We start from the raw sequence: 17,552 nt of genomic DNA, 5'->3' as shown, positions 1-17,552 counted from the left end.
TGGCGTGATGAGTCGGTATCACGATGCCTCACTAGAAACTGACAATTGTTATTTTGGCTTTCTCCGCGATGTGCTACTATCCTGAATGATGGTGTTAAATGATTGAAACTTAAAATATCCATAACTTCTTACCCAGTTATTAGATTTAGGCAAATTTTTGTATCGTTAGAAAGTTAATTCAATTTCTTACCCAATGACAGGCTCTAAACTAAAAAATACTAAGCGTTTAAAATTTTTTATATTGGATAAATCATGAACTGAGAGTTAAGTTAAGATTGAGAAATACGGGGTATTACAATGCTATTCTTTATATGGTCGACCTCCTAAAAATATTAATGTTGCATAGTCTAACACTAAATATAATCAATGGGTGTATTTATATGTAAAGAAATATAATGATTATCTTCAGTATCAAGCAAATAAGCAGATATCTCTAATGGTAGCCTCAACTACATAATCTCCTACCTTTGGATCATGGGTTGTGGACTCTGGCGATTCTAATCATATTTTTGGTGATAAATCACTTCTATCAACTATTGTTTATTCATAATCTCTTCTAGCTGTCACTTTAGCCAATATTAACCAAACCAAAAAAAATGAGTAGGAAAAGCTACTCCACTATCCTCTGTCACTTTAAATTCTGTTCTTTATACCCCTAAATGTCCTTTTAATCTTGTATCAACCAGTCGTTTGACTCGTTCCCTAAATTGTGGAATACTATTTCTTGAGGACTCTTTCATCATGTATGACCATAGTACGGGATAAATAATTGGTGTAGGATATGACTCACAAGGCCTTATCTTACCATTTTTAAATTCTCCATTGAATGACCAATTATATATTCTCTGAATATAATTTGCAAGCGTTTAGGACATCATTGTTTGTTTACACCATAAAAGATGGTGACTAGTTTATCTAGTCTATCCATTTTAGAATATGGTCTTGCCAACTTGAAAAACACACTTGAACTACCTTTCACGTAGTACTAAGAATCGTGTAGAATCTATCTTTTTCTTAGTTCACTCTGATATTTGGGGTCTTTGTAGAATCAATTTTATCTCAGTGTTTTATTATTTTGTTAGCTTCATTAATGATTATTCAAGATGTAACTGGATTTTCTTAATGAAAGATTGTTCTGAATTGTTTCCTATATTCACGAGTTATTATGCTAAAATACAAAATCAATTGGGTGTCTTTATTCCTACCTTTCATAGTGATAATGCCTTAGAATATATGTCCTCCCAATTTTAACAATTTATGACTCATCAAGGAATTATTCATCAAACTTCTTATGTGATACCCCTCAACAAAATGAAATAACAGAGAGAAAGAATAGGCACTTTATTGAGACTGGTCATACTCTTCTCATTCAATCCTATGCGTCGCTGTATTTTTGGGGCAATGCAGTTATCACATCTTTCTATTTAATAAATCAAATGCCTTAATCTTCGATTCTCTCCACTCTCTTCCCCTTTGTGTCTTTGGGAGTACATGTTTTCTTCATAACTTCACCCCTGGAACAGATAAATTAACCTTCGTACTCTCAAATATGTATTTTTTGGTTATCTCAAGTACAAAAGGGATACCGTTTCTACTCACCTAATTTTTGTCGGTATCTTATGCTAGTAGTCAAATTATATAGTTACTTATGATAAATGAGGTTCTTATGAATTTACCACCGATGTTTTCTATAAAACGGAATGGGTCATTACACCTTATTTGTTTCATCCAATTCTAATTCTATTACAATGAATGCATTTAATTTTCATCAGTTTCATACTAAATATATCCTTTTAAAAGATGTTTCCATAAAATCATTTTCCTATACATAAGATCTTTTTTTAGAACTTAGCAAAGTTGTTTCCTACTTTAATCGAGATTCTCTTTGATTGAGAACTCAATAAATGGAACTTATAACATAAAAATCAAAATTTCAAGGAGAACTTCCACAAAACAACTTATATACGCACAAATTATTTTTCCCAAAATTTACATGGATTACCATATTATATTCCTATCCCATCTGGAATTAGGAAACATTCATAAAACCTAGTTCTTCACACATTTTCAGCTTAAAGTCACATAAGCCCAAAAACTATTAACATAATGAATCATTACTTATTTCCAGGTAAAAAATACAAAAGGCACCCTATTTGGTTATTTTACCTATATCCGTTTTATTGAAAAAACATTTTACTGGTGCCTATTATTAGGTAATTTTAGAAAATTTTATCTACTTCGTTGTTGTGAATTCTTTTTGTTCTTATCATTCTTCTTATATTGGATTTAAGATTACTAGATATTTCTATCCATTGATCCAGAGGTTGAATTGGTATTGTCACGATTTACCTGAAACAATATGTTTTGGATGGTTGAAAAATTTGAAAATAAATGGCCATTGTTGGAAAACTTGAAAACAATGGCAAACCACCATTCTTGCAAAATAGGTTTGTTATATTTGTTGTTGTTTTGGTAAAATGGTGATTGAGTTTGTTTTTTATGATATATAAAAGTTAGGGTTTCAGATTTGAGCTTATTTGTGATAGATTTGGGTGTTGAATCATGTATTTCATTGTAGAAATTCAAAGAACATAGTGCCGTCCATTTTTGGACAAAAATATATTCGCCTAAACTTCATGCTAAAATACTTGAAGGTTAACCAAACAAATGTCCTGACCTCAAGCAAAAATATCTGAAGTTTTTTGGGCCGTGCTAAGGCCACAACTTTAGTAAAAATGTCTGAAGTTAGGCCTTACCAAGACCACAACTTCAGACATTTTTCTATGAAGTCGTAGTATAACTTTTAAAATGTTTGTTTCACTACGAATAAATGAGACATTACTGAACCAATTTTTTCTGTGAAGTTTTCGTAGCACAACTCTTAAAATATTTGTTTCACTATGAATAAATGAGACATGACTGAACCTATTCTTATTTTGGATAACCACCCAAAGATATAACAAGTCTAACGTACTTATGCCTCATCATACTGTTACAAGAAAAATCAAATATATCAATGAGATTCATGCATACAACAATTAAACAATACTGTTAACTACAACTTCAGGAAAAAAATATCTGAAGTTTAGTCTTGCCAAGATCATAGTGTCCATAAAAAATGTCCAGAGTTAGCCTTGGCAAACTAGGCCAAACTTTAATAGAAAATGTCTGAAGTTTGGTGTTGTCAAGTCCAGAACTTCAGTAGAAAGTATCTAAAGTTGGCCTTTACAAGACATTCCAAACTTATGGGAAAAATATCTGATGTTTGTCCTTTACAAAGCCATACCTTCAAACAAGTGAAGCTACAATTTTCTTGTACTGTTGGGTATAAATTAAATGGCGACCCCAAAAATGGATTTTTTGCACTTTTCTTTATTTCTACAAAATAATTTCAAGTTAATTTGGTTTTTCAGTCATCAAAATTCACAAATCCCAACATGGATAAAAGATTAAAAAAAAAATTATGTGGTAAAGATGATAATTTTGCATGTCTTTTGGCTGAATGTTGCTTTGTGAACTAAGCTATTTTTCATTTTTATTGATATTCTAGAATAATTAAGTGTTATTAAATGACCAACAACAATAGATAAATGGTACCTATAATTTATCTATGACAACCTTTATAGTATTAAACATAATTCATATGTATAAGAGTTCTATTGGGATCATACGTACACGAGTTCTATTGAGGTCTGCACCCTATGTTGAGAGTCCCACATCAAAAAAGGGATGAGTAATTAATCTTCTTATATGAAATTGAGCAATCCTCCCCTCACGAGTTAGCTTTTTGGGTTGAGATAGACCAAGATACATTTCTTTACATAGTATTATAACAAGATCCATCTCACCCAATGTTGGTCCCCAAATTAAAAATTACCTATGCACCAGATGTCTATTCCTGGTTGTGAGTTGGTTTTTGAAAGAATGAGAATGGGTGGTCACTCTATATAGATTTCAGCAAACCTCCCCTCACTAGCTAGCTTTTAGGGTTGACTTAGAATTAGGTTCTATTTCTGTACATGGTATCAGCGCCAGGTAAATAGAATGAGTGTATAAGGCTTGGACAATCTTCTTCCCTTTGAGATAGTTGTTGGGCTTGAGTTAGGCCTAGGTGTCATATCTTTACTTGGTATAAGAGCCATGTAAATGGGATGCATGATCTCTTTATAAGGGTTGGACAATTTTACTTCTTTGAGCTAGTTTTTGGGGTTGAGTTAGGCTTAAAAATGGGCTAGCTTTTGGAATTGAGTTAGGTCCAAGATCCATTCTTCACATGGTATCAGAACAGGAGCTATTTTTTGGGATGTGAGTTAGGACAAAGACCTAACTTTACATGGTATCAGAGTAAGACCTATCTCAGCCAATGTTGGGCCCCTAAGTTAATAAATGCCATACACAAGATGTACTGGGCATGAGGTAGGGTATTAAAGATCCAGTCATGGGCATAAGGTGCAGTGTTGAAGAATGAAAAAAGTATCACGTTAATGGTTAATGGGAGTTTCTGTATAATGCTTTGACAATACCCGTCCCTTTGAGCTAGCTTTTGTTAGTGCGTGAGTTAGGTCCAAAACCTAATTTTACATTGAGCTAGATTTTGGGGTGTGAGTTAGGCCCAAGGCCTAATTTTATATGGTATCATAGCAAGAGATATATTTTGGTTTATGAGTTAGGATCTATACCTAATTTTACATGGTATCAACGACCCATCCCAATTCTTTATAAGCTGATGTTGAGCCCTCATATTTTGTTGTCCATTCTCTAGTTAATGAGTCCTGGGCATACAAGGGAGTTTTAAGAGTCCCACATCAGAAAGGAATGGGTAATTAGTCTCTTGATTGGAATTGGGCAATCCTTCTCTCATGATCTCGCTTTTGTGATTGAGTTAGGCTCAAGATCCATTTCCGTACACCATTTACATGGGATTTATTTGCAGTTTGGTTCATCTTTTAATCCAAGTCCTCTAGAAAAGTAATATTGTTGTCTCTTAGTTGCATACTAACAAGAATCGGGTTACTTGAATAAACAAGAAAATAATGCCAAAATGAAATTAGTAAGATTAAAGATGAGAAATTAAAGATAGACAAAATTTGAGGATAAAATCCCCAAATTTCAAAATAAAGAACTAAGAACTCTAATTGATCTTAGTATTCAAGATTGATGAATTAAAACTAGTTATAATAATAATAAGTCAATTCAAAAAAAAAAATTAATCTAAACACCTATTTCGAAGAAATTAGGGACACGAATTAATATAAGACCAATTACATTCTTTAATTTACGAATAAGAACCAAAGATATCAAGTTACAAAATTAATATTACCCCTTAAAAAACTCATTCTTATAAGGTTGTAAGATAAATCGATAGTCACCACATACAAAGGCATAAAAAGGAGAAAACTCTCAAATGATATTAGTCATGTATAATTGAAAATAACAAAACCATTATATGTAGGGAAAACCTATCTCAAGTAGCATGGGATTCGAATTCTACTTTTGTGGAAATAATAAATAGAGAAGCCTAACTAGAAAACTTTTAAACTAAGAAACTTTAAATTAGGAAAGTTTATAGTAGAAAAGTATGTAAAAATAATTCCAAATTTCTTCCTGAATTGGCTAAGCAAAGAAAGGGAAAAGTGAAAAAATGTGACAACAGCCACACCAAAGCTGTCCCATTTTGGGCGTTAGTTCAGCCGCACATTTGGTCAGGCATGTCAGCCTTCTAGGCTTGAAATTTTAGCACCTTTATGCATGTAAATAAGCCTCTCTTTGGGATCGTTTGATTCTCCATGTTGCATCTCCTTTGACTATATTTTGGACCTACATGTGGTAATGGAAATTCAGCTTCTTTGGCCTTTCCGTTGGGGCTTATTGGGGCTCCAATCTTCCTCTGTTTCGTCTTGAACTTGGATCATGAAATATGTGTAGCGCCAAGCCCACTTGTTACCATAATTCTTAGGCTCATATTCGAATCTTTCTTTCACCATTAATATTTTCGTGATTTTTCATTAAAGCCAGTCCACTTTAATGGAGGTGTACCACCGTGGATGCTATCATTCTCCTCTTCTTAAAAATAATTCATCCTCGAATTTGAATCTCGTAAAATCAAGAAGGCATGCATTGGTAAACAACATCCAATACTGAAAGGTAACAACAGCAGGAACAAAATTTGTTAGTGACTAGGCATCCACTTAACCTAGTTAATTCCACAACAACAACATATCCAGTGTATTCCCACATTGTGGGGTCTGGGAAGGGTAGAGTGTACACAGACCATACCTCAGGAACCCAGTTAATTCTAGCATATATTAAAAAACCCTTATAAAATATGTGGATATCATCATCCCAATAGAAAATTCTCCTACTTATATAAGCACAACAAAATTCTCATCCAGATGCCTTTGCTAATGATACATGTAATTCTAAGCTAGTTCTATCAATAAAGTACTCCAATGGAAATGACAAGGATGTTAAAAAATCCCTACTCCATGCATAAAATTAAATACTTTTATGATATAGCCAAGCATCCTCAATTATACCTCTCAAAGACTTTTCACATAAAATTTATTCACATAAGTATAAGAGTACTCATAGTCATGTATTCTTTTCTATGATGTATAAAGCTCCACTATTAGTATACCACTATTTTTCCAATCTTATATAACAATTATACATGGGAGAAATATCGTACCAAGTCTTGTCCTCTTAACTTCCGAGAGGAAAGGATAATAACACCCTTTTATTTACCTCTACTCCTTTACAGATGTAGGATGAAATAAGCTCAATAGAAGGTAATTTCAATCTCTCGACAATGTAAGTACTGATTAAGTTATAGCCAGATTGTTTGTCAGTTCTCATGGCACATAACTTAGAAAATACTTTAACTCTAGTTTGAAAAATAACCCTACCTCGGTCCTTCTCATCCTTCTCAAGTTGTACCTTTGTTCAATTTGCTCTTCTTCGCTCAATAAAAGTGGCATCTAAAGCATCAAATCGACCAATAATCATTCTTAGCGCTTTAGCTATGTTGTCATTTGAGAACCAACTTTAGTTTTCTTATCTATTTAACGGAAATCAAGAAAAGATCAAAGAAGCAAGTATCTCCTAATTTGGCTTTTTTTTTTTTGCTCTCTATTGATCTCACTCTCCGTTGGCTCTTTCCACTAAAATTACAACCTCTTGATGGATCCTTTAGGATTTATATATATACCTTACTAGCAAGAACCCCTTAGAAGTATGATGTAATACCCAGGCGATTGATAAAACAAGCAAAAAACCAATTTGTGTAACAAGAAAAACTCCATATTTCCCATTTTGTTTTTTCTTCTTGATGTTGGAAACCAAGAAACACAATAAGCCCGGAGTTTCTAAAAGCAACTTTTTTGCAAGAACTTGAATTTTCTCCTTTTTTATTATATTCATAAAATTTCTATTTTTTTGGCCCTTTTTTTTTGTGCTATGTAGCTTACCTTTTGGCAGAAATGCAAGGCAAGGTTGCATACGATACACCCTTATGGTGGGTCCCTTCCCTGACTGCGCATAGCGGGAGCTTTAGTGAATTGGTCTTCCCTTTTAGTATTATAATTAGTTTTAATCCACTAATCTTGAATAATAAGATCAATTAGGGTTTTTAGCACTTTATTTTGACATTTGGATATTTTATTCTCAAATTTTGTCTCTCTTTAATTTCTCATCTTTAATCATTATTTATTGTTTATTTAAGTAACCCAATTCTTATCAAGTGGTATCAGATCTGTTCCATCAAGGTTCCGCTCTTGATAATCTTGGGAGTTCCAAGAAAAATAAAAGGAGATTTTTTTGGTGTAATCGCAAAAGGTAAGCTACATAGCCCCAAAAACACATAGATCAAAAGTGATTTAAAGCCCTATTTTGAAGGAATTAGAGATAACAATTAATATAATACCAATTACATTCTTTAATTTATGAAAAGAACCAAAGATATCAAGTTAAAGAAATTAATCTTACCCCTTAAAGATTCGTTCTTATAAGGTTGTAAGATAAATTGATAGTCATCACATACAAAAGCGTAAAAAAGATAAATCTCTCAAATAATATCAATCATGTCTAATTGAAAATAACAAAACCACTCTTATATGTAGGAAAAACCTATCTTAAATAGCATGGGGTTTGAATTCTACTTTTATGGAAATAATAAATAGAAAAGACTAACTAGGAAACTTTTAAACTAAGAAACTTTAAACTAGGAAAACATGTAAAATAATACCAAATTTCTTTGTAAATTGGCCAAGAAAAAGAAACATAAAAAGTAAAGAAACTTGACTTCTAAATTGTATGAGAAAAATAAAGGAAAACGTGATGAAACTTGACCGAAAAGTCATGCCAAAGCAGTCCCATTTTAGGCATTAGTTTAGCCCCACATTTGGGAACGAATTTCAGCCTTTTTGCACTTGAAATTTAAGCACCTTTGTTCATTCAAATCAGCCTCTCTTTGGTCTCCTTTGAGTTTCCATGTGGTAGCTCCTTCGACTCTCTTTTGGCCTGCATGTGGGAATAGAAATTCAGCTTCTTTGGCATCTTCTTTGGTGATTAGTGGGGTTCCAATCTTCCTATTTTTGGGCTTGAACTTGGATCACAAAATGTATGTAGTACTTGACCCACTCGTTACCATAATTCTTAGGCTCATTCTCATATCTTTCTTTCACTATAAACTTCTTCTTGATTTTTCACTGAAGCCCTTCAACTTTAATGGAACCATGCCATCCTGGATGCTATCACATACTATCTAAAATTGAACTACGCAACTGAAAACAAAAAGATACCAGTGTAATCGTACTAAGTGGGATTGGGGTATGGGGGTGGGGGTGGGGATTGAGCCAGATCTTACCCCTATGTTGGAGGTAAAAATACTATTTTTAATTGACTTTCAACTCAAGCAAAAAACAATTCAAAGAAGTTCTAAAAAGGAAATAATGGAAATGAAGAGGTCATGACAAAATTCTTTGGACAACCTGACAAATTTTATCAAACAATAATCTCAGCAAGATAGTACTTGACCCTCAAACATTACGCTACTTTAAAATTTTCTATATTAGATCTTACTCAACTTGAACCCTTTAGATTCCTTGGTATATCTTTAAATCTCCAGCTTAGCGTTAACTACGTCACGGGTCTTGTCAATGAAAATTATATTATTTGCAAATAATATACACCGTGCCACTTCTCTTTGGATATGCTGCATTAATTCATGCATCACTGATGAAAGTAAAAATGGGCTAAGAGATAATGATTGATGCAACCCCATCACATTTTAGAAGTTCTCTAAGTTTCCCTCCAATGTCCCTACCCATGTCATGGCTCTATTTTACATGTTCTTAATTACCCTAGTGTAAATATTAGGAAAATAAGATTTATCTAGAAACTCCTAGTTAGTAGATATTTTTTAGATTTGTCTAGAAACTCCTAGTTAGTAGACATTTTTGGATTTGTCTAGAAACTCCCAGTTAGTAGATATTTTTGGATTAAATAAGTCTTTTATTTAAAATAAGTGGTGGTTAGTTAGCCATATATGTAATTAGTATTGTGTGAGATATTTTTGCTTGTTTTGTGGTTTGTATTCCTCTCACACACACACTATATATGTGTGTAGTCTATGCAATGATCAATTAGGAGAAATAAATAAGAGCACAAAACAAGTTTCAGCTTTTTTTCTCAGCAGTTTGTTTTCTGGCATCAATTTACAGCTCCATTTTGTTGTTGTTTCAGCTTTTTGTTTTTCAGTTCTTCTTCCCCTTCTTCTGATATGGTATCAAAGCCAATTTCTTATGGGATCTGAATATGTTTTTGTTGATTGGCTCATATTATTATTATCTCCTTTTCTTGGATCTATTTGCTAGAATACATGGCACTAGAAAATCAACCAATAATGGGTCCTCTGATTTTATCGGGGGAGAATTACCATATTTGGACCATTAAAATAAAGGCTTATTTGAAAGCTCTCAACTTATGGGATGTCGTTGAGAGAGGAGAACCTACTGTCCAGGCATTGAGATACAACACAACTCTCAATTAAATCAAAAAGTACGATGAGTTGGTGGCTAGATCTCCAAGAGCTCTCACTTGCATCCATTTAAGCCTTATGGAAGTGATGTTTACGAGGATTGTGGCTTGTGAGATAGCCAAAGAGCCTTAAGTTAAAAGGGGAGTTTTAAGGCAGCAACAAAGTTAAGTCTTTTAAGGTCTTAGCTTTAAAGAGGGAGTTTGAGCTCTTAAAGATGAAGAATTCAGATACTGTGAAGGAATACTCTTCCAAGATGATGGATATTGTGAACCAAATAAGGATACTTAGTGAAAAATTTCTAGATTAGAAAGTTGTAGAGAAGATCATGGTCAGCCTTTCGGATAAGTTGAATAAAAAATCTCAGCTATTGAAGATCTAGTGACTTGACTACTCTTTCAATAGCTAAGCTGATCTCTAAATTGCAAATACAAGAGCAACGGGTAACTATGAAAAGTGAAGGGACAATTGAAGATGCCTTTCAAGTAAGGCATAAATTCAAGCAACCAAATAAAGTCAAAATGGTTTCTTTAGACCACTCTAGAGAGGCAAAATCTGGAGGATACCAAGGTGAATCATCGAGGAAAGGTAAATTTCCACCTTGTGGTGTTTGTAATAAGACAAACCACTTAGAGAAGAATTGTTGTCAGAAGTCCAAGTGTTCTCTATTCAATGTAGATATTGTAAGAATTATGAACACATTGAAAAGTATCGCAGGAAAAAGCAAGCTCAAAGTGGTCAGTCTTCCCAAAGAGTAAATTTTACGAAAGATCACCAAGTTGAAAAATTAGAGGAGGAGGTATTTATGACTTTGCACACATCACATGTTGATCGATATAATTGTTATGTTAATAGTTTGTGCACAAGGCACATGACGATTAATGAATATCTATTTTTTAGCTTGGACATGTCTGATAGGACCAAAGTGAAGCTTGGAGATGCTGCACTGGTGCAAGCTCAAGGAAGAGGATCAGTGAAATTCCTTATGAATGAAGGTATGAAAATTATAAATGATATTCTTTATGTGCCAAGCTTGACTCAAAACTTGTTGAGTGTTGCTCAGTTGCTTCACAATAATTATTCACTTACTTTTAAGGATAAAAATATGTCATTTATGATCCTAAAGGTTGTGAAGTAGCTAAAATTAGCATGATTGGTAATTACTTTCTAATATCATGATATTTTGCTGAAATTTGCTCTTTCAATGTTGAAATGAGTGATACTTAGCTTTGGCACAAAAGATTTAGTCATTACAACCTTAGTTCATTGGTGTATATATAATCCAAGGGTATGATGCTTGATGTACCCAAAATTGATATGTGCCGAGATATTTGTGAGTCATGCCAATTTGGTAAATTGCATAGATGATCCTTTCTTAAACAAAATCTTTAGAGAGCAAAAGAAAAGCAAGAGTTGGTTCATATAGATATATGTGGACCAATAAGGACGGCTTCTTTGAGTGGAAATAAATATTTTATTCTCTTTATAGATGATCTAACTCGAATGACATGGGTCTATTTTCTAAGTAGCAAAGTTCAGGTGTTTTTTGTTTTCAAAGAATTCAAGGCTATGGTAGAAAGTGAGAGTGGCTTCCGGTAGAAGTATATCATGTCAGATAATGGATTGAATATAGTTTGTACTAGTTCAGAATGTATTGTAATAATTCTTTGTTAGCTACACTTCAGAACAGAATAGGGTTTCTGATAGAAAGAACAGAATAGTGATGGAGATGGCGATATGCATATTGGCAGAAAAGAAGATGCCTAAATATTTTTGGGCTAAGGTAGTCAATAATGCCATCTATTTCCTGAAGAGATTACCAAATAGAGCACTCTAAGACATGATGGCATTTAAAGCATAGAGGGGTATAAAGCCGTCTACGAGATACATAAATGTCTTTGGTTCAGTTTGCTATGCACATGTCCAGATGCTAAAAGAGGCAAATTGGATAATAAGGTAGAACTCTGTATTTTGTTGGGCTATAGCACAACTACTAAAGGATACAAAGTGTATAATGTTCGTACAAAAAAGGGTCTTATCAGTAGAGATCTTGCGGTAGATGAGTCTAGCTACTACGATTGGGATCGAGATACTATTGTAAAGAACCAAGATGGGAGTATTTCAATTGCAGCTCAAAATCCACACACAAGTGATATTTCTTCCAGTCCAACTGTTCAAATGTTGAATTGACAACTAATTCTCCAGTTTTGAAGAACAGATCATTAACTGAAGTTTATGAGCAATGCAATTTTTCTCTTGTCGAACCATATTCCTTTGAAGAAACAGTGGGTCATAAAGCTTGGATTTTTGCAATGGAGAAGAAGCTTTCCATGATTAATAAAAATAATACTTGGGAGCTAGTTGATAGGCCCGACCAAAAGATCGTCATTGATGTCAAATGGGTCTATAGAATGAAGTTCAATCCAGGTGGCTCCATCATCAAACATAAATCCAAACTTGTAGTTAAAGGCTATTCCCAGTAGTCCGAAGTGGACTTTGGAGATATGTTATCTCCTATTGCAAGGCATATAATAGTAAGATTTCTAGTCGCTCTTGCAGCACAATACATGTGGAAAATCTACCATTTAGATGTCAATCTGCATTTCTAAATGGATTTATTGAAAAAGATATTTATGTTGAACAACCTGAAAGTTTTATAGTTGCAAGTGAAGAATACAAGATGTATAAACTTAAAAAGGCTCTCTATGGCCTTAATCAAGCTCCGAGAGCTTGGTATAGTAGTCTGGATACTCATTTGTTGTCTCAAGGCTTCAACAGAATCCTAAATAAGCCTACTTTATACTTCAAAAGGTAAGATGATGGGAGGTTGATTGTGATATTCGTTTATGTTGATGATTTGATAATCACAGGTGATATTCTCTTGCGGTTTAAGAAGTTAAAAATGCGATGCTAAAGTTTTTGAAATGTCTGATCTATGAGAGATAAAGTTTTTCTTGGAAATGGAGATTTCTCAATCTTCTGAAGGAATTTTCTTATCTAAAAAGGCCAGATGTGAAGTTTGTTGCTAGTCTACTGTCCTGATATATGCAATTTCCTTACACCAAGAATCTTGGAGCTGCTAAAAGGGTATTGAGGTATATTAGAGGGACAACTGATTATGGCATTTGGTACAAAAGTGTGGAGAATGGAGTTCTTATTGGCTATTTACATAGTGATTGGGTTGGATGTTTGGATGATTACAAAAGCACATCTGGTTACTCTTTTTTATTTGGTTCAGACATTTTTTCCTTGGAGCACAAAGAAGCAAGATATCGTAGCTCAATCTTTAGCTGAAGCCAAGTATGTGGCTTTTGTATCTGCTACAAATCAAGGAATTTGGTTGAGGAAAATCTTGTTCAAATTGGATCTTTTGCTAGAAGAACCAATAGTGATCCATGTTGACAGTAAATCAGCCATTGCTATAGCTAAAAATCCAGTGTAACATGGATGGAAAAAGCATACCAACATCAGATTTCATGATTTGCGAGATGCTGAGAAGAATGGCGAAGTTAAGATGGTGCATTTCCGAAGTGAAGAACAACAAGGCGATGTTCTAACCAAGGATCTTCCCACCAATAAGTTTGAGTTCCAAAGGACGTTGCTGGAAATTTCAATGAAAAATCTTAAGGAGGACTGTTAGGAAAATAAGATTTGTCTAGAAACTCCTAGTTAGTAGATACTTTTGGATTTTTCTAGAAATGCTTAGTTAGTAGATATTTTTAGATTTTTCTAGAAACTCCCAGTTAGTAGATATTTTTGGAGTAGATAACTCTTTTATTTAAAATGAGTGGTGGTTAATTGGCCACATATGTACTTAGTATTGTCTGAGATATTTTTGCTTGTTTTGTAGTTTGTATTCCTCACACAGACACACTATATATATGTGTGCAGCCTATGCAATGATCAATTAAGAGAAATAAAATAAGAGTACAAAACAAGTTTCAGCTCTTCTTCTCTGCAATTTGTTTTCTGGCAGCAATTTACAGCTCCATTTTATTGTTGTTTCAGCTTGTTGTTTTCAATTTCTTCTTCCCCTTCTTCTGATAGCAAGTGTACGTCACTGATACACGTTTAACCTCCAAGTATCTCTATAAAACCTTCCTTTGGACTTTATCATAACTCTTTTCTACGTTGATTAACACCCTGTGTAAGTCCTTTCTCTCCTTGTTCCTCCGATCTATTTACAATATGAATAGCTTTTATAGTCGAGTGTGCCCACATGAATCCAAACTAGTTTATAAAAATGCCAGACCCCTCCCCACCCTCATCTCTACCACCCTTTCCAAAGTTCCATAGTGTGGCTTGGCAGCTTGATACCCTCACAGTATTTACAATTCTTGATGTCACCCTTGTTCTTGTACATCAAAATCATCATACTCCACCTCCATAGGTGTTTTTGGTGTTTTAAAAACAACACTGAACAACCTAGTAAGCCACTCAAAACCTATGCTATTGCGCTCCTCCAAAATTCCACCCGAATCTCGTATGTCCTCATTAGTCTTCCCTTATGCAACGTATGAATAACACCCTCAACCTTTACACACCTACCACATTCAAAACCCTGATGCCTGGCCGAGTGATCTAACTACCCCAGCACAATCCTTGTACTCCTCTTTGTTCAAAGAGTTTATAGAAGTATAACTGCCATCATCGTCTAATAGGTGCTTCCTTCACTAGTACCTTGCCATCCTCGTCCTTGATGCACTTTGCTTGATCCAGATCACTGGCCCTCCTTTCTCTTAAAGCTAGAAAACTGAGTAAAATTTCTTCCTAGATGATCAAGAGTAGAAATGGCAAGTAGAGTTTGGTGTTTTGGAAGAAAAATTCTAACTAGTGGAACTTTTGTTCCATTTCCTACAGTAATGCTTGCCCAAGAAAGAACAGACTTTTGATGTTGACAGTATTCCAGTGCCTACCCCATCTTTTTATGTGTTTGATCCCACTATGGTTTTATACATGCTTATATCTGGTTTTATTTGGTGGACATATACAGGGGTGATATATGGAGTAATAAAGTAATGTGCAAACCAAATTTGATTCACGAGAAAGGAACTAAAGTTGTTGGTCTAAACTGCAATCCTCTTCAACCAGATCTTCTTTTGAGCTTTGGGAATGATCACTTTGTAAGTTCGATTTACTTGATTAGTTTGTATGATCTGTCAATTCATTACCTCTTTGATTCATATAAACAGCGTAAGAGCTTGTTGCAGGAAAATACTTCTACTCCCTTCCTTATATGCGCATCAAATTAGTGGTAGTTGTTTGAAAAGTGAAATATTTTTGTGCCAACAGGCTCGAATATGGGATATGTGCCACTTGGAAGCTGGGTCTTCTCTTATAATCTTGAACATAAGCGAGTTGTTAGTTCTGCATATTTTTCTCCAATAAGTGGAAGCAAAATACTTACTACATCCCTGGATAATTGGATTTGTGTGGGATTCAATTTTTGGAAACCTTGATTATCCAAGCAGAGAAATTGTTCATAGTCATAATTTTAAGCGATATCTTATAATATTTCGAGCAAAATGGGATGCAAAGGAAAGCATGCATGTAGAAGAACTAATTTATTAATTGTAGAATTCATCATTTAACTCGTAAATGATTATGGAATAGAAAAAGTGGAGTATGTTTATAACAATGAATGTTACTTTGGACAGGACTCAACAAAATCTCTTGTTGTCATTGGGCGTTACATTAACAAAAATTATTATGGAGATGCTTTGCATCCCATTGACTTTATAAACATCAGTACTGGGCAGTTGGTCGCAGAGCTCATGGACCCAAACGTAACAACTATTAGTCCGGTGAACAAGCTACATCCACGTGAAGATATTCCTATGGTGGTTCAAGGTATGGATCAGTGATGTTTAATATGGGCCTCCTCTTCTATGTGATATTTAGGCATTGGGTTGATATATTTTAGGCTCTATCTATTGCTTATATAGGTTCATATATGACAGTTCTCTATTAAACAACAATAAAGCGACCCATCTCTAATCAAAATGTTATTTTGTTTGAACATGTATACATTGGTGTAGAATATGATTCAAGGTTTCATTTGTTGCTTAAGTTCTTTTTAAATTCTCATGTATTGTTATTAATTACTTTGCATCCAACATCATAGTTTAAAGTTTCTAAATATTACTTTCCCCTTCAATCACAGTGATCCTTCCACCGTTGTATGCTTTATGGTGCACTCAGTTATATCCCATTGTCAGTTTTTAAAATGGGAGAAACCAATGTTCCTCGAACACTCTGGTTTTTGTAGTTTTCTTGAACTGAATTTACACTTGATCAGCTAATTTGTAAGGGAATATGAGGTATTAACTCAGCCAAAAGAAGATAAATACGAGAGATATCTTGTGATACATACCTCTCTTGTTTTCGCATATTAACTAGAATTTGATACACCTGTATTTGAGCAGTGGAAAAATGATTTGTCGTTCTCTGCCTCAGTTTTTACACGTGTGATACATGTTACTTCTATTTCTTCAAGTAAAGTTGTTCGCATCGCAATGCCTATTGTATCGATTTGACCTTTCATAAGTGAAGCATCCATAATAAAGGCGTTTACACCATGTCGCCAAAATGCTACATATACCAAAAAAGGAACTGCTTTCTTTATTGTACCTGCAGCTTGAGTTCTGTTTTCCTTAATTGTACCAAAAAGTCGGAGAAATCTTATTCCGTCTTCCCTTTGATACTTATGTATTTCAGGTCTCTTTTCATTTGTAGGCCTAAGAAGCTGGACATCGCACAACCTAGAGGCTAGAGAAAAGAGGATGTTATTATGCTGGGAGGTCAGTAAAAAACTTATCAAGAAGCATGGTAATAATAGTGATGATGATTATGACAATGATATATTAAGAAGCAAGGATAACGGCCTCGAGTAGAAGAAACTTCCATCAAAATCTTCATATGGTTCTAGGAAAAGCTGTCAACTTTAAGACCAAACGACACCTCTGCCTATGATAACTATGAGCATAAAGCACTTTTTGTTGAGAAACTTTGCTTCTTTTCCTTGGGAGGGCTGTGGCTTGACTATATTATAGTGTCTTAGAGTAAATCAGGTAGTATCTGGGTGTCCATGTCCACTTTCGGTATTGTATTATTCCTGTCTTATCCTTCTTTAAACAGCTAATTTGGTTTCCAAATCCACCTTCTGTTTGGTATAATTCCCGTCTTATCCTTCTTCCAACAGCTAGTATATCTTTTTGATTAGTTTTTAGTGTGCTCACTGATCACGTTTTTGTAAATGTGATCATGACATGGGTCCAGACATTCTTGTTCACGTGACACTCATTTTCTTATAAACCATTACAATAATTTTCACGGGTCTAATTAGTTCTATTTATAAAATAAGGTAGTGTTTGACATGTTATGGTTTGGGTACTCCAAGTCGTTTCTAAAGAACACGTATTATAACAGCCACAGAGGTTTATGGTCAAAACGATGAAGTTGAGGTTTCAAATTGTGCAAGCATTTTATTTAATTTATCATTGATCAATTGCAAACACTG

At 34.1% G+C, this 17,552-nt stretch overlaps 1 protein-coding gene across 4 annotated transcripts; it reads left to right on the top strand.

Annotated features, from left to right (window-relative positions):
- Positions 1 to 6,620: 6,620 nt before the first annotated feature.
- On the top strand, positions 6,621 to 17,249 carry LOC124887377 (protein DAMAGED DNA-BINDING 2-like). 4 transcript variants are annotated; one of them, XR_007044980.1, is made up of 5 exons: positions 7,471 to 10,832; positions 10,934 to 11,028; positions 15,027 to 15,156; positions 15,691 to 15,883; positions 16,769 to 17,249. XR_007044980.1 is itself a non-coding variant. In XM_047396980.1 (4 exons), exons 2-4 carry the CDS (start codon positions 15,052 to 15,054, stop codon positions 16,924 to 16,926), a joined length of 474 nt encoding a protein of 157 aa, XP_047252936.1. In that variant the 5' UTR covers positions 6,621 to 6,788; positions 15,027 to 15,051; the 3' UTR covers positions 16,927 to 17,249. The 4 variants fall into 4 exon arrangements, 3 of the variants coding, with proteins under 3 accessions (XP_047252936.1, XP_047252938.1, XP_047252937.1); XM_047396980.1 differs by lacking the exons at positions 7,471 to 10,832; positions 10,934 to 11,028 and adding an exon at positions 6,621 to 6,788 and having other exon boundaries at positions 16,751 to 17,249; XM_047396982.1 differs by lacking the exons at positions 7,471 to 10,832; positions 10,934 to 11,028 and adding an exon at positions 6,632 to 6,788.
- The last annotated feature ends 303 nt before the right edge of the window (positions 17,250 to 17,552 follow it).

Source organism: Capsicum annuum, chromosome 9 (genome assembly GCF_002878395.1).
Source record: "Capsicum annuum cultivar UCD-10X-F1 chromosome 9, UCD10Xv1.1, whole genome shotgun sequence".
Lineage (NCBI taxonomy): Eukaryota > Viridiplantae > Streptophyta > Magnoliopsida > Solanales > Solanaceae > Capsicum > Capsicum annuum.
This window is presented reverse-complemented; position numbering and strand designations above follow the sequence as displayed.